A 25,259-nucleotide genomic window follows, 5' to 3' on the forward strand; every position below is an offset into this window, starting at 1 on the left:
TACCAGGAAAAACATGAACCGCACCGTAAATACACTCACGAGCGTTCACAGAATGCTTTTACTGTGAAAAATACAAACTGCCACCAGAAGTACAGTCATCAGCAAACTTCCACCGCCGTGCTGCCTTAAAGACCACTCGATCACGTCCAGGTGAGGGAAAGCAAACCTCCACACTCGTCAATGTTTTTCTTCATTTTTTATTTGTTTAAAAGGTTGTCTTTCGGGGACTCGGGGAGTTAAATGAACGTTTCAGTTAAGTTAAACGTGAAGGTTTGTACGCCGTGACGCTTTTTTTTTGTCGCACCAAAGTAAAGTTTGAGTACTAAATAACGTCGACGTTGTGGTTCGAACCTGTTTGGAGTCGTAAACGCTATTAAAACATGAGGATTCATTTCGACTACAATGTACTGTACAGTATGTGTGGTCGACTTGTTGTTGATAACACTGGCAGCTGTAATGTTGTTCCTCTGGTTTTGGACTTCCCCTTGACAGGAGCTCACTGTCGTCAGTGAAAGCAGTCAAGACATTTTCCGCTCAGAGACACTGACAGAGGAAACATTTACATCCAAAAAACTTAGTCTCAATCTCACTTGAAATGTTTCCAATGTAATTGTTGATACCTGGAACATTTTCCCTCTCCTCAGCAGCAAAATGTGTCGCATACAAAGCAATAGAAAACCTGATAAAGGTTTGTCCAAACGATCTCAACTGTGTCCATGTTGTTGGCAGCGAGCAGCGGCATTAAGGCCAGATGGAGGAGGCGAGGAGGCGAGGCCAGGGCCTCCTGACCTCAGGCCTGGTCGTGGACGTGAAGGCCGAGGTCCAGTCGATGGCCAAGTTCCCGCTGCCGCCGTCCCAGAAGTACCGTCACCTCAAGGTGGAGAAAATGCTGAAGGAGAACGTGTCTGGCAGCAACAAAGCTCAGGTCCACACTTGACCTTTGACCTCATTTATGACAATGGGACATTTTTGACTGCTTACCACGTTAAGTCTATCCCAGCAGCTTTTTAGAAAGACACGGGGTAAACCCTGGACTTTTTTTTTTTTTTTTTTAAATAGTAAAATACAACAATTACAACACAACATTAAATATGAACATTGAATGTTTGAAACGGTATGAATACATTATATCTTAAAATGAATGATTGGCGTTATACTAAACCAGGGCTCACCAACCTTTGTCAAACTGAGAACTACTTCTTGGGTACTGATTAATATGAAGGGCTACCAGTTTCATACACACTTCTGAAAAAACGCAATTGCTTAAATTACCTTTTAATTATTAACGATATTCATCTCTGTGGAGACACTGATTATGTTAATGGTTTCTGACAATAGTTATCAATAATTATTTAACAGGATAGAAAACATAAATATGTATATGCGAATGTGATTGCGGGGTGACCGTTCCAGGGTGTACAGTAAACGCAAGTCTCTTCACGTATTCAACTGTTCATGTTTTCTTAAGTCATTTGCTGAAAAACTCACCGACAGTAGTTGCTGTGTTTGTGATCTTTCTATAAGGCCACAAGGTGGCGCCCAAGCCCTGGAAAATAGGAATTGGTGTCAAAGAAGTACAGTGTTCCATCAATTACTCTTGTTTCTTCACTGTTTGCAGCAAGGCAAAGGTGTTTACTGAAGTCTGCCTTTAACGCGAGTCAGCTGGGAAGGTTCCCCTGCTCCGCGTGACCCCGAACATGATAAGCAGCGTAGAAAAAAGGAAGGATGGTTTCTTCACAAAAACATAAAATAGAGGTACAGCGAACACTCAATGTTCGCGTAGTATAAGATTGAGTGAGCCCTGCCGTGAATTGCGAAAAGTTGCGAGTAACAGACAGCCCCCACTAAATAACAATTGCCTTGGGATGCCACGAGATGGCAGCAAAGCACTGCGTGAAGCGCCTCAGCTCACCTCAACAAACCAAGCATTGTCATATACGACATTCTTCCTATCAGGTGTTGGAGTCGTTAAGCCATTTGATGAAGGCCTTGAACATCCTGGAGAAATATGGCTGCAACCTGACCAGCCCCACCCGGCCCAAGTGCTGGCGCAGCGTCAAGTACTTTAACCCGGTCTTCAGGACCACAGTGGACGCCATCCAGGTGAGCGCCGCCACTCGCATCCCGTCCACGCGCGAGGAAACGTGTGGCTGACGACCGAGTCGCTGTCGCTCAGGGCGGCCGCGGTGTGCTCATCCTTTACGGCTACACCGAGCAGCAGTCGGACGGCCTCGGCTTCCCCGACGACGTTGCCGAGCCTGACCGTGAAACCGTCGCAATGGTGACACTGGAGGTCATGACGTTGCGTTCGGAGATAGACATGCTCATCAAGGTTTGACTTCTCCTAAAGGAGCATTTGGGTTGATCTGCGTGTTGGCAGCGCCTTATTGAATCCATCTGCAGGGCACACATCCTCACCAGGAAATCTTCAAAGACGTCGTCCCCCATTTCGTCGTTCAGGAGGTCTGCGCAATATTTTGAACTCTCACACAGCCAACGCGAAGAAATACTGATTCTTTTTTCCTCCCAGGATACGATGGCGACTGACGCCGCCGTGATCCCGCCGCGAGAAGATACGTCAGCGTGCAAGCCAGCGCCTCCGCCCCTGCTGCCCAAGCCCAGACTGCTGGGAGCCAGGGATGCTCAGAAACCGCCGTCATCGTGTGAGTTGCCGACAAACATTTACTGACGCCTGGGGGATGAATTCACAGTTAAGAAAGAGGTCATTTACAAAAGATCAGGCAGTGGTGCCAACTTACAAATTTGGTCACTATATTTAGCTCTCGAGCGACATCTTTTGAATTCCCACAAAAAAAACCTCAACTTTGTTTCTAGAGCACTTATGTTTTATTCTCTGATATAGTGTCATTATTTGGCCTGTTCCCATTTTCAAAGAAGCACTCCAAACATGTTATTTTATTTATTTTTTTCACACATTTTTGTTAGCTTCGGGCTTACTTTCTTCCATATCAACGTGACCGAGATGCAGCACACCTGATTTTCAAAATAAAACTTCTTCTGTACTCTGATCAACAGAATATTTTTTGCTCATTTTCTCTGTGTGATTTGGTGCCAAACTCTACCGATGAGCGGCCCGGTGTTTGGGGACCCTTGAATTTCATCACCACTAGTTGAATGTGGGCTCCGTCTGGTAGTACGCGAAGGAATCGCTGTTGTAGTCCAGTACACATTTCATCTTTAACTGTTTTTTTTTTTCAAAAATTGATTTCGCTAAAATTTAACATTCATGTGCACTGCATTTTAAGTGAATCATTAAATTCAGTTTTTGTTTCATTTTCTTATATTGAACCGCATTGTTAATGCTCAAACTATGTGATATTACAATCCCTTACAATAATAATAATTTTTTAAAAAGTACACTTTTTAGCAATAAAACCTGCCTTGTTTTTGATGAATACCCAGGCCTACAATGCTAGTTTATTAATGCTGGTCATGATGGTGGTACTTGGAGAGATTTTCTGAGGTACTTAGTGTAAAAAGTTTGAGAATCACTGATTTCGAGATTGTGTTTGTGTGCGCAGCGGTCCAGTGTAATCTGTGCGGAGGCCCGGCAACGATAGTGTGCCCCTCGTGCGACAGTCAATCCTTTTGTGACGCGTGTGACGACCTCTTCCACCGCCATCCCACCAGAACCAATCACAAGCGAGACCGAGGACCGAAAACGATGCCGCTGGGTATGCCGGCCTATACGTCGCAGTCATAATCACAGTTATCTGTAATAGATTTTTTTTAAATGCTTTAACATGTTTGTTTGTTTGACATGCGAAGAAATATGTTCCATCTGCGGCGTGTCTTCCGTGCACGCTCAGTGCGCCACGTGCGTGCACGCGCTGTGCCTCAAGTGCGACGACCTTTTCCACTCGCATCCCGAGCGAAAAGGTCACAGCAGGACGGTGCTCGCGCCCGCCAAGATCAACAGGTATGGCGAGCGCACTGTCAAACGACAGTCAGTAGGAGTTTTGCCCTTTCGACATTATTCAAGACAAGTGTTTTTGTTCCCCCCCCCCCCGAAATCAAGATGCAAGAACTGTTAAATTTCTCATGTTACATTTAACTCTGTTGTTACTGTATGTTTTTATACAATAAAACACTGCAGTGCTATTTTTCATTAGGGAAAAAAAAACGTTACATATTTTTGGGGTATTTTTTTTTAATGACTGAAACAGGATTGATGGCATTTGTGGTTCAACATGTAGGTCAAGGTACCACCGTACTCAATAGATATCTGTTTGGCTTTGTCACAATACAAGGTACATGCCGACTGTCATTTTCTGCTTCCAGCGTGTCGATGTGGACGTGCGTTCACTGCACCACCGTGAACAAGTCGCACGACGCACTTTGCGCTACCTGCAAACGTAGCGTCACGACCCCCAACGCAGGTGAGCGGCTTAAGAGTTAAAGCTAGTAGGGGCAAAGTGTCTGCGCATTCCGTGTTTGTGGCACGACAACCAAAATATCAAGGATACGTGTTCTGTATTGATAGCGCACGCTTTGGCGTCGAAAAAGACTTAAACCTTGTGAAAATCGGTTTAGAAATGAGCAGGTTAGCACTCATTTTGTGTGCACTGCTTTTGATGGATACAAATCTGGTTCAATGGTTTGCACTTTTCTGTATTCCTTGAAAACCACAAATTTTGATTGAGATTTTTGTGGCAGCTCCTGGATATTTGTTTTATTTTATGTATTAAATTCATTTTGTTGTATGTTCTATACAAAATATGTATTTTATAAACAAGGGTACAAAAGATAATGGAAAATTGCCATTCATTTTAAGGAGAAATGAGGGACAAAAAAAAGAAGTTAGTTTATTCATTATATACTTTTAAAATTGATCGGCCAATAAATCGGTAATCTTTTAATTTTTCCTGCCAAATATCGGTATGGGCATCTGCCTAACAAAATCCAGACGGGATGAGCCCTAATTATGGCGTGTTAAACAGCGTGGCAGTGTAAGAGCTGCACAGTCATCAATCAAGGCAGCAGCATCCTGTGTGAGGTGTGTGAGCGCCCCCGTCTGGCCCCTCGCCCGTCCATCGCCCCGGGGCCTTCCATCCCGGGTTCTGGGGCCGGAGTGCAGGTTGGTTGGTTGTTACAGTCTCACGTCTGCGTCTTAAAAAAACACTCTTAAAGAGGACGTATTATGGAAAATGTACTTTTTACCTGCTGTGAGCTTCTGACGGACATGTTTTCTTTTGTCGTTCTTCGTCTCAGTGGACGTGTCAGGTCTGCACCTTCGTCAACACCTTGTCCACGGGGGCGTGCGAGGTTTGCGGCTCTGCGGCTAAATCGTCGGACGGACCCCCGTGTCCTCCCAAGCCCTCGGGCGACGCAAAGCCTCAAGCCGTGACGCCGCAGCCCAAGCCTCGAGTCAACTTGGCCCTGAAGAGGCAGGACCGCATGAGGGAAGACGGACTCAAGCTTATACGCCAGTTCAAAGTAGGAAACGCTCACCATTGCCTCATAAGCCTACTGTTCTCCAATTTATGGCAAACCAGGAAAATCCTGATCCTAATGCCAATTAAGATAAATAACTAAATCATGTCTACCCCTAAATTCCATAGAATTAAAAAGTTGTCTGTTTTCGAGAAAAACTTTGTCAGGTTACGATAACAAATTCATATTTTCTAGGGAAAAAAAAGTTGTCATGTTATTCAATGGAATTCAGTACTTTCAAACTCATAAAATATGCTGTCATAACTAAGAAAAAAATTCTAATCTAGTTAAAGAATGCAAAATACCTCTAGGAACTGTAAAATAACTTTTGACGCTATAAATGAGCATTTAAAATGACATGAGACCTAAAAGTCGAGTTTTTTTTGACTGTGTATTATAGCTGAATTAAGAAGTCAGTCTGATGAGAATTAAGTCCTATTTTTCATGCAGAAATGTCAGATTTATGTAATGACATGTCACAATCATATCAGTGCTTTTAATTGGTTCACAACTAAGGTGGGGAGGAGTAATTGGGTTGCAATGAACCCCCCCCTATTCGCCTGCCGTAAAATAGTGAAAATTAGCGAGTAATTGCCTCCCACAATTGCCTGTAGATGGCAGCAAAGCACTTTTTTCAGGAAATAAAGGAGTATAGGTTCCCCAATAAAATCTGCAAATATTTGAAATTGCGACTGCTCAACCGCAAATGTGTCAGGGTTCACTGTAGTACGTTTGTTTTATTGGCGCACCGGTCCCTATATGTACATAGTTTTTTGTAAATGGTACGACATAATTTATTGCAAAAAATGTTATAGAGCCTGAAGTTTCAGCTCACGGACTTCGGTTTGAGAACCGCCGTCCTAAGCGATCTAATGCGCCCTCCCCCCGCAGGAAGCCGAGAAGCGCGGCATCAGCCCCGAGGAAGTGTACGCCGCGCTGCGCGTGTGCGACGGCAGCAGCGTGGACCCCTGCGATTGGCAGGCGTCAGAACTGCCCCACCTGCTGGACGAGATCTGCGCCATGGCGGCCTCCGTGCACATGAGCGTCTCGGCCGGTGGCGAAGGCGTCAAGCTGTCGAGAGCCGAGGCCAAGCTGGCCTGGCTGCAAACGGGGGGCGACACTGAGCGAGCCGTCAAGCAGCTCCTCCGAGACCGACAGATGAAGGTTTGAACCTCGTTTCACCCGCTAGCCTTTAAGGTGGACTTAAGGGCACAGCGGTTAACAAACATTTACCAGCTAGAAAAACACTTTCCTTGAAGTACCACCATCATGATGAACGTTGAAATACATTAGTGTAGTAGGCCTGTCAAAAAGGAGACAGGTTTTATTCCTAAAAAGTGTATTTAATATTATTGTAAGCCACTGTAACATTATGCACAGATTAAACATTAACGCGGTGCTTATAAGAAACTGTACTTAAATCAGGATTCAATTAAAATATACATTACACATACAACTTAAAAAATGTACTTAAATGTTGAAAAGCAAACTATTATTAAAGCAGATGCATTGTACTTTAAAGTTAACTACTGTACAACTGATTTGCACTTAGTAATTCTTTCGCAGACCACTAGAGAGAATCCACACTATGAGAATCACTGTAGGAGCAGGTCTCAAATAACGTTAGGGATGGCCAATTTAGCTATAAATCGTTTACGATTACGTCCAACAAGTTAACATAAAAGAAGCCTTAAAATGAACTACTTTATCAAATCAAATTTGATGCTACAAACAAACATATCTTAGCTTGAATTTATAATCATAGCATGACAAATAATTCAACCATTTTAATGAGCGCCCAGCCTGCAAGAGGCAATTCACGTTTTAAATCGGTCCAACATAACAAATAACTCCTTAAATAAATCATTTGAAACGAGGTCACATAGATTGCCTCTGCACTTTGAACAAGATAATAATAATAATGAAAAAAAGATACCGTCTCTACCGTGAACTCCCATTAATTGTGGGGGATGCGTTCCAGACCCGCCCGCAATAGATGAAAATCCACCATATACAGAGAACATCTAAAAAGTGTTTTTATATAGTTTCACTTATACTCCTCTTACATGCTTTAAACATATTTAGACTTACACCCCACATTTTAAACGCATTAAAACAACATTTAAACCTAATTCCATGTATAAGAACACTGTATACAAACAAGCTGTAGGTGTTCAGAGAGATGCCTGAAAACATAAATGGCAAGTCTCTGTATGACAGACCACACATTATTGATATACCTGGCAACCATATATTTACAGGAGTCAATTTTCTTTGTATAGGCCTTAATCACAAAAGAGTCTCAAAGGGCTGCACGGGCCCACAGTTGACAAAGACCGGCAACATCCCCAGACCTAATGCCCCCTCAGCAATATTGTGTCATTTATTTTAAAGAAGGCAAATTCAAAACAAGAGGTAGACACGTGGCCATGTCTAAACATACAAATTCCCAAAGTAGGAAAGACACAAACGTTCACAGGAATTGTGCTGGATGTTATTTTTTTGTTTTTTAAACATTCTTCATCTCCATGAGGGGGCGGCACATCGTGGCACGTCGGGCCTGAAAGATAAGTGCACGAGAAAAATAAAAAGGGCGTCTGTGGGAGTCGATTGCACCAAAACAGCTGCGGGCAGTTCAAGGCTAACTTGGGGAGGTTTGTGAGAAGCTGGAAATCTTTTAAGTGATCCTCACTGCACCTAACAATGGTTGTTCTGTGTCACAGTTGTCAAAGTCGTGGCTTCACGGGTCAGATCATTTAATGTGGCCCACAAAAGCTTCCCAAAAGCTTTCCTCGATTTCTGTTCAAAACTAGCCATAAAAATGCTAATAACCAAAGGCAGTGGAAATTTGTAATATGAAGGTGGCGATTAATAGGTTTCCGACAGAACAGATTTGATATGGCAGTGAGTCCTCATAAAGGTGTGCCATGGGAAATTATAGTTTCAATTGGTCTGAAAATTATTTCTTCACAACAAATGGTGTATCTTTGTTTTGTTTTGGACGCCAGTGACATAAAGCGAAAAGCAGAAGAATGAAAGTCTTTTTCATTAGATGGCAGAAGGTGCAATTAACTGGTGTGTCCGCTTGTTTCCATTCATACAACGGAATAATAGTTTTCTTTTCGCCTAAATAGGGCCGGCCCAGTAAATTTCTGAGTAAATTGAGACAAGATCATCATCATTGCCATACGCAAAACTCTGTTCACAGCCATGTTCTTAGTGTAAGCAGTGCACATCAACAGGGACCCATTTTGAAATAAGGAAAGCCTCTGAAACAAAATCGACGACAAACAAAATCATCCTGACAAATAAAATCGATTTTTATTGATTAATCGGCCAATAAGTTGTGGGGGGGGAAAAAAGCACAATATGATATGTTTGTGGAAAATCCCCAGATTGAGATTAATGATCATACGTGTTGACAGATGAGGGAGCTGCAGTCTCTGGGCTTCAGGGACGCGAGTCAGTGCGAGGAGGCCCTGCGACAAAGCGCCGGCGAGGTGAAGGGGGCCCTGTCTGTGCTGCAGCGCCCCCTACTGGACGCCTTCCACAAGCGCATCTGGAGCGAGCAGCCCGAGCCGCCCTTGGACCCCAATCACCCCGACAAAGAGGTGCGCTGAGAAAAGCCGTTTGAGCATTTAGACTTGTCGGCTAACGTTCTCCGCTCAATTCCGCAGCGGATGTGCCGGCGTCTGCTGGCGCTGTACGGCCTGCCCAGCTGGGGGCGCTGCGAGCTCACCCTGTCGCTGCTGCAGGAGCCGGGCGTGGCCTACTCGCTGGAGGACGTGGTGCAAGCGGTCAGGGCGTCGCACGACCGCGACTTCATCAAGCGCGTCCTCAACAACGAGTGTCCATGCTGCCTGAGCATCTTCCCTCGTAGCAAGGTCGGCGCGCTTATTATGGGATGTACAGTGGTAACTTGACTTCTGAGTGTCGCTCCATCTACATTCATGGAGATATACTTGATTCATCCCGTGAGGGAAATTAGTAAGCCGCTGAATGTGTTGCAGCCATAAAATTCTAAATTAATGATTATTTGCTAAAAACAAGTTTATTAGTTTTTATTTGTTATATTGTTTTTATTTGTTTAACACAACATTCCAACTTCATTGGAGTTGGAGTTGTGTGTGCACACAGATGCAGTGTCAAAAGTTATCTAGTATTTAAATTACAATCCATGATTAGTTATAGTTCAAACTAATACCATACAATTGGGGTTACTATTTATCGCATTTTGGTCCATACTTGTGTTTTTGTTGCTGACGAAAGTAAAAAGAAAAAAAACATTTTTGACAATCCATCAATCCTCGTGCGCAGATGCAGTCCCTGACGTCGTGTCAGTGCTCGGTGTGTCTGGAGTGTTTCACGCAGCACTTCACCATCACGGTGCGCGACAAACACATCCGGGACATGGTTTGTCCCATCTGCCGCGAGCCTGACATCAATGACCCCGAGCAGCTGGATAGCTACTTCTCCATGCTGGACATCCAGGTGGGGGTCTGGGACACACACGCACATGCAGGACATGAGGGTGATGATGATGATGATGGTCCCACTGGACTTACGGTTTGCAGCTGCGGGAATGTTTGGAGCCGGACGTCTATGAGCTGTTCCACCGAAAGCTGACTGACCACGCGCTAATGAAGGACCCCAAGTTCCTGTGGTGCTCCCATGTGAGTTAACAAACGCTCTGCATGAGTGCGTGCGTGTATCGTCGCTTGACTTGGAACCAAAACAACGATTTGATGAAACATAAGAGCCTTCATTCTCGTCAAACAACAAAGCTGAAATGAGCTTTATTGTTGCCAGCACAGTGGTGTCATTGAAGACTCTAAACTTGTGAGTGTGAGTGGTTGGTCTCTGTGTGGCCTCATTTTGGCTGGCCAACAATCCAGTTTGGACTTTTTCACCGAGGGGTATACTCACTTTTGTTGCCAGAAAGTTACACATTAATGGCTGATTACTTCACATTGCAGCAAAGTGTCATTTCTTCAGTGTCGTCTCATGAAATATAATAAAAATGTGAAGGGTGTTCTCACTTTTTGTTAGCTACTGTAAGTTTGGAATTCTTTCTGTGGCTGTTTTTGTGAAAGTGAAGGTCTTTCTTGACAGTAGCTGTGCTGTCCCCACAAACTTGTCATGCAGTGCGTCTCCGGCTTCATCAATGAAGGCGATCAGCTGAAGGTGACGTGTCTGTCCTGCTGCAACAGCTTCTGCGCCCAGTGCAAGAAACCAGTGAGTGACAACGCGCCTCCGGAGTGACTCGTGGACACGCTGACCGCTCCATTCTGTCCGTCTGTGTTGTAAGTGGGAGCCTCAGCATCAAGATCAGTCCTGCGAGCAATTCCAGCAGTGGAAGCGGGACAACGACGTCGAGTATCAAAGACAAGGCCTGGCCGGCTACCTGAGGGACAACGGCATCAGTGAGTGGAATTATTCACCAGGGTCGGGATTCTGCTTTAACAATTCAGTCCAGTTTATTTCAAGGTGAGGTGTTTTTTTTTTTAATATGTGGTTCAAAGTGCCCATTTACAGTGGCTATAAAAAGTCTACACACACCTGACAAATGCCTGGTTTGTGGTATTAAAAAAATGAGATGATGAATTTCAAATCGTTTTTCACCATTGTTGTGAACTATAACCTGTACAATTCAATTGAATTTTGTATAACAAGAATACAAAAAAATAGGGGAAGTAAAATGAAACAGCAGAGACAATGTGGTTGCACAAAATTGCACACCCTCTTTTAACTGGGATGTGGCTGTGTTCAGAATTAACCAATCACATTCAAAGTCATGTTAAATGGGAGTCAGCACACACCTGCCACCATTTAACGTGCCCTGATTAACCCCAAATAACATTCAGCTGTTGTAGTGGGCCAGGGTTAATCAGAAACCCAGAAATCAGATTTTTGTGAACAAAATTAGAGATTTAATTTTAAGGCCATAGCGTTCACATGTTCTGATTGATCTTTCGCAATGTTGGAGACTAACTGTTGACTTGTCGTTGCAGCTTGTCCTCAGTGTCACTTCCAGTACGCGCTGACGAAAGGCGGCTGCATGCACTTCAGCTGCAGTCAGTGCAGGTACCAGTTCTGCAGCGGCTGCAACAACCCTTACTACAAGGTGGGTACACACACACACACACACACACACACACACACACACAAACGCAGACCGAGACAGCCTCTTGTACGTTTCTCGGTTCCAAGTGGAGTTTTTGTAGGCTGAAATGTCAACGTTTTGTTTGTGGTCTATCAATCCATTTTCCATACTGCCAATCTTCACTCAGGTCACAGGTGGGCGTAATGAGTCACTTTGAAAACTTTGCTTCTTTGCAACTTGTGGGACCTTGGAGACGCTCTACAGTCATGTGACCACTCGCGGTTACGTTGGATTGGCGAAACAGGGTCATGGGACACAAGTCTCTCTGACGAACCAAAATAAATACAAGTCGTGAGTGGAATTTAGCTCAGTGTAACGGAGTAAAAATAACATATCTTTTAAAATAAAAAATCCTGAAAGTCAAAAGTGTGTTGCATTAAATCTACTCTGACAATTATAATTTATCCCAAAAGTTACTTCAGTAAATGTAATGGAGGAAATCTAGTTGATTACTACCCCCCCAGCGCAATGTATGTCAGTAAAACTAATTTGTGAGCAGGAATGTTTTTTTTTTTTCATTGTACATAACTGACAGTATGAAGTCATTTTTATTTTTGTACTTGAGCACATTTCAGAGTTTGTGCTTTGTTAAATTTTACTGCAGTTGGCTTTCCAATATTAAAAGAGAGAGGTCGTAATTTTATGAGAAAAAAGTTGCAATACGAGAAAAAGAAAAAAAATTGTTTTTACCAATAGTTGGACTATTACACATCAATTTCATGAGTGGGGAAAAAGGTGTAATTTTGAAAGAATTATGTTGCAATATTATGAAAATTATTTTCTCATTTTACAAGAAAAAACGTTCTAATATTACCAGGAATGCATTAGAATATTATGAGAAAAGTTGTATTTTTTGTAAGAAAGTTGCAATATTATGAGGAAAAAGAGTTGAATCAGTACTTTTACATTTACCAGTCTTTTTTTTGTGTTAGTATCTTCTACTTTAGTACACAGTGTGAGTTATTTTCCCACTTGTGATTCCGGTGCACTGTCGTACAGACGGGCTGCAGGACGGAGCAGTGCAGCTTCTCGGGCCTCCACGCTCATCATCCTCGCGACTGCCTCTTCTACCTGCGTGACTGGGACGCCATTAGGCTGCAGGCGCTGCTGAAAGTACGACCTCACCATTGTTTGCCGGAGCTTTCGTCTCACGTCTGATTCTTTGCTCATGTATCTGATCTGCTTTCATTTGTCAGAGGGGAGGCGTGGCCTTCAACACAGAACCTTCTGATGAACTGCAGACGGGTAAGAGAGATGAAGAATTATTTTTTTTATTATTATTATTATTATTATCTTTGTTTGACAGGATCCATGCAATGGCCATATTACATTTTTATGGGCCAGGACATTGATAAATGTGGATTAAAATGTATCTTTTAAATGTGTGCGTGTAAAATACTTTTAATTTGATAAAATTTTATTTTCAATCTTAATACAGTAACCAATTATTAAAATACATTTAAATGTGTTCAATTTCTTTATACTAAAATTTCTATTTTGTTAAAAATAACCGATTTAATCAGATAAATGAATTTAAGAAATAAATAATGTATATTTTATCGTTTGCCATAAATAAATGAACCAATTATTTTATGAGATGATTTTAAAAAAAAATTAAATGAATACATTTTAATGAACCAGTTTTTCAGGGAAAGAGGCCAAATGAACTCAACAAATATAATAATGTAAATAAATGCTTAGCAGACCGGATTAAAGAACCGAGGGGCCCTACGTGACCCGCTAAACATACTTTGCCCAATGTTTGCGACGCCTCGCGTGTGCTCTCGTTTGTGATGCAGACACGTGCGGCGTGATGGAGCAGAGGGACGAAGGAGGTCAGCCCGCCGACTTGCCGTGCGGCGTCCAGTCTCAGCCGGGCCAGGCCGGACTCTGCGAGTGAGTACGAGAGCTTATCGGTTCATTGCCATGTTGACTACGCACACTGGGATTTGCTATCGTAAATATTGACTAGTTTTAACATTTCCATTTTATGAGCAGAGCGGGGAGGAAAAAGGGCTCTTAACACATCCCAAACCACAGGATAATCGCTCAGCATCATCTTTCGACACATCAGATTATCGGTCCTTTGCTTGATTTGATCCAAATCGGCTCAATTATCTGTATATTTGTACCTGGCTTTAGCAATTTCCTTAGAACCTTCTTGAGGGTTAGTTAACGGTGGGCGCAATGAAATGAAATGGTTTCCCTTTTTGTCTATGTGCTGAGATATTTTGGACATTGACCAAAATCTGACTTGCTTTTTCCCGAATTCCCACTCAACCATCAGACAGAACGGCTTGACGAGAGGCTGTTGTTGTTGTTTACAGGAAACACTACCGAGAGTACCTGGTCAGTCTGATCAACGCCCACTCGCTCGACCCCGCACCTCTCTACGACAGCCGCGAGCTGATCCGAGCCTGCGAAAGGTACCAGGTGGACGCGAAAAGGCCCGAGAACGAGGACGACGTCGCCTACCACGCCCGTCTGCTCACGGTGAAAGCGTTTCCTCTACCTTGCTACGTGTGACTTTGACAGCGTAGTAGGGTCACCTAGTGAGAAGGGAGGGAAAAAAACAAATAAAAATAGAGCATCAGCCAATGGCGAACTCCCGATGACAAACGATAGAGACAAGGTACCACTACTAACACATTAGGTCAAGGTTACCACTGTTATGGCAGCATTCGTACACAAGGCGTAGACGTAGTGCAGAACAGGGGCAAAGAAATAATGATTCAAAACAAGATTCCATTGAAAAAAGAATGAAAATCAAGATAAAATCGCTTCTTAAAAGGAATATAAATGAAGAGGACAAAACGCATAGACTATCAAGTTAGAAATCACAAAATAAAAAGCGAGATGATGAAAACAAGAACACGTCTGATTCATGAAATTAAAATGTACTGGCCGTAAAAGTGAAAGAATTGTACCAAAACAAAGGTTTACAAACGAACAGTTCAAGATGAAATGTATTGCGCTACAAAGTTCAATACAACTGAATTGTACTTAGGCAGTGATTCCTTCGCATACCACTCGAGGGGAGGCCCAATCAGCTTTTGTGTGTCTTGTTTGGACCGAAGATCTCGAGCAGGCTCGTTCGCAGGTTTTTGGTGGCTTGGAAAATTCACCTCAGAGTCAAGAACCACACCAAAACGTTTCACTTTATTTATAATTGTCAGTGATGTCATCGTCCATCACAGATGAGTTTGTTGACTCCTTCGCTGTCTGTAGGTTTCCCCACTACTTGCGTGCATGTAGTGTTGATCTGGAAAGTATTACACAGTGACTCGTTAAAGAGGAAGATGGCTCGTCTGCAGTTTTTTTTTTTACCTTGATGCTTTCTTACAGAAACTGATGGAGGTTCCTCTGGGCGAAAAGGTTCCCAGGAACGCGACTCACCAGCCTCACACAAGCTGATCCGAGCTTCGGCCCGGCGTACAGTATGCGGTATACACATCCCGTCAATGTTCAGTGGTCGTAATGTTCGTCAAGAGAGAACAAAACTGTTTTGTTGCGATTTTGCATCCTGTTCCGATGCACCTTTGGGTTTGACTTGAAGATCAATAAACATTGACTCTCCTAACAATTCCTTTTGTTAGCTTAATAGCAGAGTTGCCAAAGTCATTTTTGAATGTTTTCACAAAACAAGAAAAAAAAAAAGAGAAACAGGATGACCGACAGTGTACACAGTTTTTAACAAGTACATTTGTAATTTAATTGACATAGTGACAGTAAGTTAAAAATGATTTGATTTGATTTGATCCAATTGTCTGGCTAACGTCAATATCTGAAACCGCTTCCAAACATCAAGTGGGGGAGTAACATACATTGAACATACTTGGGAAACACTTTAAAAGTGTTTCCAAAAAATTGCAAGCATAATAAAATATAAATATATTGAAATGAAAAAAATATATGTTTTATAGTTCAAGCTGTTAAAATACTCCTACCACTCACTGTAATCACATTGAAACTCATTTAACATCCACTTTTCAAACACATTTAAAAGTATTTCAGCACAAAAAGATATGTTTCATCACAAAAATCTGCAATATAGGTGGGGCTTACTGCACTGTAATTGTGTGTTCCTTATTTCTGTATTCATTTCACCATATGCTGTTAAAATGTCTAATTCTTCCTTGGGGTATTTTGACAAAAGCAGAAACCAAAAGCAGAGATTCTCAACACCTGGCAATGATGCAATCTCAGTCAGTTGGTCTGTAATTTATTATTGATTTATGGCAAGTAATGTATCGGGTAAGGTATGATTAACCCGAGTCTCCATTCATACAACAGAATGATAGCTTTTTGTTTGACTAAATTCTGACCTGATTGTCATTATTTCAGTATACATACTTTTTTTGTGCCATTTTTGTTTGTTGGTGTGCCGGGACATGTGACATGTAAAAATATGTGCTCTGGTTCAATAAAACTTTAGAAACACTATATTAAGATACCTGGGTGAAAGAATGTATACATTTGTCTTTTAATATTGTTGTCACCATTGTAAAATTTAATAGAAGCACAAAAGTTGACTGCAATCTTTGAGTGTAGGACAAAGCACACACTACATGAGTACATGTTTTTGTGTACTATTTTAACAGACTTTAGACTTGTTAATTTTTGTATGCATTATTTCAAAACCAAAATGTGAGTATTGCTTCGTGTTTTCTCGTGTGCAGTTCACAGCTTACACATTTTTGTTTTTTAGAAGAGGTACTGCTGCATGTGTTTTTGTGATTTGTCCCCCCCTGGTGGCCAGCAAGTGTGTTTTTCTCCGTTGTCACGTGATTTCTCCGAAGAGCCTGTGGAGCTCTTGAAGCGCGTTCCCGTGCTTCGTCACTGCCCAACACACACACACAAACACGAGCAGGCCACGGGGGCGCGGACGCGAAGATCCCAAAAACGGCACCACAAGCCGCGGCGGACAGCGAGGTAAACGAAACTTAAACCCACTTCCGAATTCTCACCCCTGACTCCATTTGTGTTTATTTTATTTATTTATTTATTTATTTATTTGGACACTTTTAGACGAGTTCAACTCGAATAGTCGATTGTCGCGTTATCAAGACCAAAAGTGTTTGGCTCAAATGAGGAAGTGGCGTCTAGCGGCTCAGCTGTATTTATGTGTTGGCTTGTCATATAATTGCATTTTCCTCGCCCCAGCGTGCCTCGGACTTGCTTGCTCGGAACCCATGGCCCCTGCGACGCCGCGAAGCACCCGCAGGCTGCGCTCGTGGATCGTGGAACAGGTGGGTGTGCGCGTGCGCGTCAGCTGATAAGTGGGTGCAAGACGTCTGACGTGCGGTAAACAAGAGGCCCGCGAAAGCAAAAACAGAGCAAAAAAGTGCATATCCGTGATTTCACCCATTCACGCATTTTTGTTTTACCAAACGTGTCGTCTTCGAGTTGCAGAGAAACTCATCTATACATTGATTTTGTGCTCAGCCCAAAGCATCGTGGTGGAAAGGAACTGTGTTGAATTGAGTTGAGGATCTCTGCTTCGACAAAAGAGGTGCTTTTGCCACCATCTTGTGGTTTTGACGTGAGTTAAGTAACTTCAGTGGGATACAAATAGTGCTTTGCCACATCAGGCGGCATCTTAGTGCCAAGGAATTTTGTTGGAGTAAGTTGAGGAGCTTCATTCAAACCAAAGAAGAAGAATCACCTTTTATATGTAGAAATTAGTTGTGCTTCATGCAGAAAAAAAAGTGCTTTGCTGTCATCTTGTTACATCTTGGTATCAAGGAATTATGTTGAAGTGTGTTGCAGCGCTCCATTCAGACAAAAGTAGCGCTTTGTTGCCTTCTTGTGGCATCGTGGTACCAAGGAATTGTGTTGAAATTAGTTGAAGAGCTTGGTGTGACAAAAGTAGTGCTTTGCTGCCATCTTGGAACATCTTGGTTCCACGGAACCATGTTGAAGTGAGTTGAGGAACTTGTTTTCGACAAAAGCGGTGCTTTGACTCCATCTTGTGACATCTGGCTGCCATGGAACTATGTTGAAGTGATTTGGTGCATTTAGACAAAAGTAGTGCTTTGTGACATCGACACGTCCCTGTACATGTAGGGCTCGGGCCCCATTCCCCGCAAACAGCGGGCGCGTTCACTATAATTTCTTCCCATCAAGTAATCATCGCGTTGTGTAGTAACAACTCAAGACGATGATGTGAAAAAAGTAACCATCAATGAAATTGGCAACCAGTCCAGGGTGTAGCCCACTTCTGTCACTAAAAGTCAGCCGGGATATTTTCCAGCTCCCCTGCAACCTTAAATTGTCCGTAGGTGTGAGTGTGAAAATGACGGACGCATGATTGCCTGCAAAAACAGGAAGGTGTCGATCAAAGGTGGCGCGTGTTGACAGGTGAGCAGCGGGAAATTTCCTGGTCTGAGGTGGGAAGACGAGGCCGAAACCATGTTCCGCATCCCGTGGAAACACGCCGGGAAGCAGGACTTCCGGAAGGACGAGGACGCCGCCATCTTTAAGGTGACTTGTGCTTGTTAGTTTGTGTTTCTGTTTTTGTTTTTGCCTTTTCCTCAAGCGTGTGTTCTCATTCCTTGAGTGACTCATCCATGTTTCAGACAATTCATATTTTGTGAAGTTAGGGCGGGTTCCAACTAGAATTCCTTAACAACCTCTCACGTAATGTGAAGATAATTTTGCATCATGAAAATAATTTAACAATCTCACTGTTAACATAAAAGTAAACGATCATGCTGTGAAACGAAGTCGAAATGATTGCGTGGGGGCAAAGGGGCTGGGGGGGTCACGCACAGGGCCCCATTCAAGCTAGGACCGCCACTGATTGTGTTGTCTTCTCCATGCAAAAGTGAGTGCACTCATGTTGCCTTGTTGCTTAATTAAAGTCACTTGCCACTTTAAAAAAAAAAAAGCAACCAAATGGCTAAGTTGGGAGCACTGACACATTTTGAAAACTAGCTCCCCTCTGTTCCTTGCCATGTTGTTTGTGTAAGCAGTGGGGGGCGTGCTTTGAACTACTGAAAGTTGCCAAAAAATATAAAAATAAAGGGTCTGGTATTTGTTGTCCAGGCGTGGGCGGAGTTCAAGGGCAAGCTGAGCGAAAGCAACCCGGCCGTGTGGAAGACGCGGCTGCGCTGCGCTCTCAACAAGAGCCCCGAGTTCAGCGAGGTCCTAGACCGAGCCCAGCTGGACATCTCGGAGCCATACAAAGTGTACCGTCTGGTGCCCGTCAGCGAGCAGGGTCAGGATGTCATGTCATTTTCATCCATTACATAACTGCAAGAAAATGTGTCGTTAAATTACAGTTGCTTTTGGAAATTACAATGTTAGTTACATTCGGGGGGGGGGGAATTCACTTCTTCCTTCTAAAGTCTACGCTTGTGATCGGCTCTCTCTTGTCATGTGCCATTCTGTCGTAGTCTCAAGCATAACATATTGTTCCAAATTAGTTACACTACTATTACATTTTCAACAGGGTAATTTGTAGTTGTAACAAACTACATTTCCAAAGAGCAAACATCTAGACAAATAGGTCTTCACACTCTCATTAACACCCATGTGAATAAAATAACTAGTTAACCGCTTTATAATAAAAGTTAATACTACTACTTGTCTTTTCTTGAAATGTATTAACATGCTAACACCCTTGGTTTGCGTGAAGGCGCACAGACGCTGGAGAGGAAACGAGGAGAGAAAAGCGGCAGGAAGTGGAAGAGGAGGAGCAGCGACGCGGCGGCCGGCCAAGATGTCGCTGACGCCAACCAGATGAAGACGGAGAATGAAGTCCAAGTTCAGCTGGTGAGCCAATAAGTGTAAATACTGTATTAATTAGATTCTTGCGGCAATACACGTCACAAAGGCAAAAAAGGAGGAGAAAAGGGAGGCTTGTTCTGTCAGCTTGTTTGCATTCTTTCTTTGAAAAACAAGTGTTTTTTTGTTTTGTTTTTTTTTTAAGTTAGAGTTAGCACACTAGCTTGTGTAAACAAATCTTTTCTGGCTGCTTCTCAGCATGCGAAAGACATCGTGCAGAGTGCACATTTCCTGCCAGAAGCACACCCGGCCCAGACGGACGCCCCCGTGCAGGATGCCCGTGAGTTTGCGCACCATCTATGTACGACAAATAATTGTTTGTCTATCTATGTCAGCGACGTATAGTGACAGCAGAACAATGAAATGCTCTTCCACTCGATGACAGGAGACACGTTAGATGTTTGTTCCGCTCACACGAGCACACAGGAAAGTTTACTGACAAGCGTTCAACTTTGCCTTCTTTGCAGCGCTCAGCGAAATCCGACTAGACGTCCGCATTGAGGAAAGTGTCACGCCTCCTCAGGAAGGTAACAAAGATCTACTGTATCTTTCTTTATCCATTTGATTTAAAAAAAAAAAAAAAAAAAAAAACATTTCTATAAGTGAAAGAACATAAAATACAATTAAACAATGCAAATAAACTGCAAAATAAGTGTCAAAATTGCCATAGAAAAAAATGTTATTCAAGCTGGATAAAAGGGAAATAACTTCAACTATAGTATAATAATATATGGAAAAATTGTCAATTAAAAATAAAAAATAAAAATGTAATTTATATATTTTGAAGATTATAAAATTGAAAGAACATAACAAAATGTAGTAGTAATCATAAATTGAAAGTTAAAAAAATAAAAGTAAAATTATAAAATGTAATGAAAATTTCAAATAAATTGTAATGTTATCAAAATTGCTAATTCAATATTTAATATAAAATAATAAAATTGCATTTAATACATTATGCAATACAATAACATGAATAGCAAAATTAAGTATCAAAATTGCAAAATAGGGAAAAAAAACTAAATACAAGATACATAGTTGAAATAAATAGCAAAATACAAGTATAGAAATTGCAAATTTGGAAAAATTGCATTAAAGGATTTAAAATACAACAGTGAAATGTAGTAAATAACGACATATCAAAATTAAATGAAAATTTATTTTAAGTATAAAATTTAAATACATAAACAAATAATAAAAATAAAAAGCGAAATTGGAAACATAAAAAGAAAAAATAGTGATATTAAGTGTTGTTATGTGGTGCGCTGCGCAGACAAGGACTCGTTGCACATAGCGGTGCACTATTTGGGCCAGAAAGTGCTGACGCGTCACATCCACGGGCCCGACGTGCGGGTCCTGTACGTACCGTCGTCGTCGCCCGTGCCGCCCACGCCGGCCCCCGACGTCTGCTTCCCGCGCATCCACCTGCCGGAGCCGCCGCCCTCGCTGCCCGACGACAGGGCGGCGTTACTCTCCCTGCTGCCCTTCATGGAGAAGGGCGTGGCCCTCACGTCCACCCAGCAGGGCGTCTACGGCCGACGCTTCTGCCGGGGCCGGGTCTTCTGGACGGGGCCGCACACTTCCTCGCCCGGCCTGCGCAAGATGGAGAGGAACTCCGAGCCCGTCCTGCTCTTCAGCAAAGACACCTTTAAGCAACGTGAGTGTCAACTTATTTGGATTCTTCTGCTTCAGTATCTACTCAAACTTGAGGGGGGGGGGGGATGAAGTCACGAGCACAGCAGTGAACTTCACAATGAGCAGCAGATAACAGACAATATCTCAAAGCCATTCCCAGGGGAGGTTTATTGTAAAACTCAACCTTAAAACACAATAATTACACGTTGTGTATTTAATTAAACAACATAACAGACAAAACTTTAGCTCAATGCTCACACACAAAGCAAAACGCCATAGACGGTCTAACGAAACTAGCATCAATGTCGCACTACTTTTAACCCTTTATACAACCCCAATTCCAATGAAGATGTTGTTAAACAGAATACAATGATTTGCAAATAATGTTCAACCTATATTTAATTGAATACACTACAAAAACAAGATATTTAATGTTCAAACTGATAAACTTTATTGTTTTAGCAAATAATCATTAACTTTAATCAATTCTATGGCCGCAACATGTTCCAAAAAAGCTGGGACAGGGTCATGTTTACCACTGTGTTACATCACCTTTTAACAACATTCAATAAACGTTTGAGAACTGAGGACACTAATTGTTGAAGCTTTGTAGGTGGAATTCTTTCCCATTCTTGCTTGATGTACAGCTTCAGCTTTTCAACAGTCCGGGGTCTGCATTGTCGTATTTTACGCTTCATAATGCGACACACATTTTCAATGGGAGACAGACAGGTCTGGACTGCAGGCAGGCCAGTCTAGTACATGCACTCTTTTACTATGAAGCCACGCTGTTTTAACACGTGCAGAATGTGGTTTGGCATTGTCTTGCTGAAATGAGCAGGGGCGTCCATGAAAAAGACGTTGCTTGGATGGCAGCATATGTTTCTCCAAAACCTGTATGTACCTTTCAGCATGAATGGTGCCTTCACAGAGGTGTAAGTTACCCATGCCATTGGCACTAACACAGCCCCATACCATCACAGATGCTGGCTTTTGAACTTTGCGTCCATAACAATCTGGATGGTTCTTTTCCTCTTTGGCCCGGAGGACACGATGTCCACAATTTCCAAAAACAATTTGAAATGTGGACTCGTTGGACCGCAGAACACTTTTCCACTTTGCATCAGTCCATCTTAGATGAGCTCGGGCCCATAGAAGCCGGCGGCGTTTCTGGGTGTCGTTAATAAATGGGTTTTGCGTTGCATAGTAGAGTTTCAAGTTGCACTTGTGGATGTAGCGCCGAACTGTATTTACCGACATTTGTTTTCTTAAGTGTTCCTGAGCCAATGTGGTGATATCCTTTACACATTGTCGGTTTTTGATGCAGTGCCGCCTGAGGGATCGAAGGTCACGGGCATTCATTGTTGGTTTTTGGCCTTGCCGCTTACATGCAGTGATTTCTCCAGATTCTCTGACCCTTTTGATGATGATATGGACCGTAGATGATGAAATCCCTAAATATCTTGCAATTGTACGTTGAGGAATATTGTCCTTAGACTGTTGGACTATTTTCTCACACACTTGTTCACAAAGAGGTGAACCTCGCCCCAGCTTTGCTTGTGAATGACTGAGCAATTCAGGGAAGCTCATTTTCTACCCAATCATGGCACCCACCTGTTTCCAATTAGCCTGTTCACCTGTAGGATGTTGAGAATTCCTCAACTTTCTCAGTCTTTTTTGGAACGTGTTGCAACCATAAAATTCTAAGTTAATGATTATTTGATAAAAACAAAGTTGATCAGTTTGAACATTAAATATCTAATCTTTGTAGTGTGTTCAATTAAATATAGGTTGAACATGATTTGCAAATAATGTTTCTGTTAACACAACGTCCCAACTTAATTTGAATTGGGGTTGTACAACTAATATGGCAACACAAGTGGTAGCAACACATACAGCAATAGTCACTGGCAAGTATTATCTGTGTAAAATGATTAATACAGTTTACTGAGCTTAGAAGTGGCCATCTTCACGTATTTGTTATGGAAACAGTATACTGCCCCCTGGTGGCCAAGGCACACACAACAGAATAAGCAACTCGGGGGCAGTATAATACCCATTTTTCTGAGCCGCTTCTCCTCACTAGGGTCGCGGGAGTGCTGGAGCCTATCCCAGCTATTATCGGGCAGGAGGCGGGGTACACCCTGAACTGGTTGCCAGCCAATCGCAGGGCACATACAAACAAACAACCATTCGCACCTATGGGCAATTTAGAGTCTTCAATTAACCTACCATGTATGTTTTTGGGACGTGGGAGGAAACCAGAGTGCCCGGAGAAAACCCACGCAGGCACGAGGAGAACATGCAAACTCCACACAGGCGGGGCCGGGGATTGAACCCCGGACCTCAGAACTGTGAGGCAGACGCTCTAACCAGTCGCTCACCGTGCCGCCGCAGTATAATACATCTCCATCCATTTTCCATACAGCTTGTCCTCACTAGTGTCATTTAACCTGCTAAGAAGACGATCAGAACTGCTCAGTAAGCTGCAGTAATATTAGTTGTTTTTTGAGGAGGATAAAGAATATAATACACCATACTCACAGGCATATATTCTGTGTGTTGTTTCACCATTTGTTGAAATAAACAAATTTTCCAAGTAGCTAATTTTGTTGTATTTAGTGGGGGAAAGTAGCTATGGTAGTCTGAAAGTTTGCTAAATCTTGCAACAAAAGTCGGCATCAATGGCTGACTGGCAATCACATGAACGTGGGAGGATCAACTTCTCGTTTTTTCGTCCCACTTCTGATTGTTTCAGAGCTGGATGACTTCCGTGTGAACGGTGGCGAGCCGCCGCAGTCCAGCCTCACTCTTTGCTTTGGAGAAGAACTGAGTGGCTCCGAAGATCCGTCCGGAAAATTCATCATTGTTCAGGTACTTGAGCGCCTGGAGATGTCGTGGACTAGCTGTTTGTACGTCTGCCTCTAAACTCTTCAATTCATTTTTATTTTTCACTTGTTCTCCGTCCTGGTGTTCAGGTGAGGCTGCCGTGGGCCGAGCAGCAGGTCCAAAGCGCTCACTCCATCGTGGAGTCCTTCACCCTCCTGCAGTCTCCGCTGGACGAGATCACCCTCAGCCTCGCCGTGCCGACCGTGGAGCAGGCGCCCTGAGGGAAGGTCACGGGGCGTGGGAGGAGAGCGGCTTTTAACCCCTCAAACGACACTGACGTCACTTTTCTTTTTTATACAAGAGAGTTTGCACACCTCAAGTTTGACCTCTGCATCACTGGCGAGCCTTGAATGGAAAAAGGTGTACACTGTGTGTGTGTACAGAAAACACTTCAACTGGATTTACACTGCAGCTCCAAGTGGCCAATTCCAATACCTATACATTTTGTTGACTGTCTATTTTGATGTACAGTGGATATAAAAAGTCTACACACCCTTTTAAACACAAGGTTTTTTTTTTTTAGTATTACAAAACGAGACCAATCATTTCAAAACTTTTAACGTGACCTGAATACAATGGGATTAAAATATTTTCAAGAGGGGAAGTAAACTATGTGGCATACTCGAACAGCTGAACTTTATTTGGGGTTCATCAGAGGCACATAAAAGGGTGGCAGGTATGTGCTGATTTCCATTTAACGGGTTTGAATGTGATTGGTTAATTCTGATGACAGCAGCATCCCCAGTTATGCGGGTGTGCACACTTGTGCAACCACATCGCAGTTATTTTTACTTCCCCTCACAAAAAAACAGTATTAGAACAGAGGTGGCTCAACTTTCTATATCCACTACATTTTAAGGGACATGTTTTAAATGACTTTTTACATTTTTGGAACACATGAAATGACCGAGATTCCCAAGTTGTATGTAAATAACTCCACAAGTGTCAACACTGAAGAAAACAAGAATACATAACACAAACCATGAATTAAAATGAAGGGAATGTGCACATTATTTTACCACTTTAATGTTGTATGCATCTCTAGTGTAGTATATTTAAGCCATATTTAATCTTCTACGCTTTGACTGTAGATTTGCAGCAGCTGTTTTTTTTTAATGGCATTGAGTTATATCCTACCTGTGTTCACGTTGCACTCGCGTCGACAAATATCTGATATGCGTCACATATGTATTTATTTTTATGTCCCAATTTTGACACGGGGGGGGGGGGGAGAAACAATCCTGTTACTAAAATCCAACTGTAAAAATTAATCAAGGAACTATGTAGAAATTAGTTGAAGTGCTTCATTTAGACAAAAGTGGTGCTTTGC

At 42.6% G+C, this 25,259-nt stretch overlaps 1 protein-coding gene across 1 annotated transcript; it reads left to right on the forward strand.

The window, feature by feature from the left end:
- LOC133470551 (E3 ubiquitin-protein ligase RNF31-like) lies at window positions 1-24,942 on the forward strand. The gene is made up of 35 exons (XM_061759037.1): window positions 1-150; window positions 730-925; window positions 1,957-2,103; window positions 2,177-2,332; window positions 2,404-2,463; window positions 2,531-2,663; window positions 3,543-3,695; window positions 3,790-3,940; window positions 4,303-4,400; window positions 4,962-5,098; window positions 5,233-5,457; window positions 6,346-6,618; window positions 8,880-9,065; window positions 9,132-9,338; window positions 9,772-9,945; window positions 10,029-10,127; window positions 10,600-10,689; window positions 10,763-10,877; window positions 11,466-11,578; window positions 12,617-12,730; window positions 12,814-12,862; window positions 13,417-13,513; window positions 13,945-14,110; window positions 14,963-15,004; window positions 16,326-16,330; window positions 16,488-16,549; window positions 16,781-16,866; window positions 17,978-18,100; window positions 18,665-18,836; window positions 19,257-19,393; window positions 19,604-19,685; window positions 19,873-19,932; window positions 20,679-21,062; window positions 23,799-23,914; window positions 24,019-24,942. Exons 2-35 carry the CDS (start codon window positions 752-754, stop codon window positions 24,148-24,150), a joined length of 4,518 nt encoding a protein of 1,505 aa, XP_061615021.1. The 5' UTR covers window positions 1-150; window positions 730-751; the 3' UTR covers window positions 24,151-24,942.
- The last annotated feature ends 317 nt before the right edge of the window (window positions 24,943-25,259 follow it).

The sequence above is a fragment of the Phyllopteryx taeniolatus genome, chromosome 20, assembly GCF_024500385.1.
Source record: "Phyllopteryx taeniolatus isolate TA_2022b chromosome 20, UOR_Ptae_1.2, whole genome shotgun sequence".
In the NCBI taxonomy this organism is placed as follows: Eukaryota; Metazoa; Chordata; class Actinopteri; order Syngnathiformes; family Syngnathidae; genus Phyllopteryx; species Phyllopteryx taeniolatus.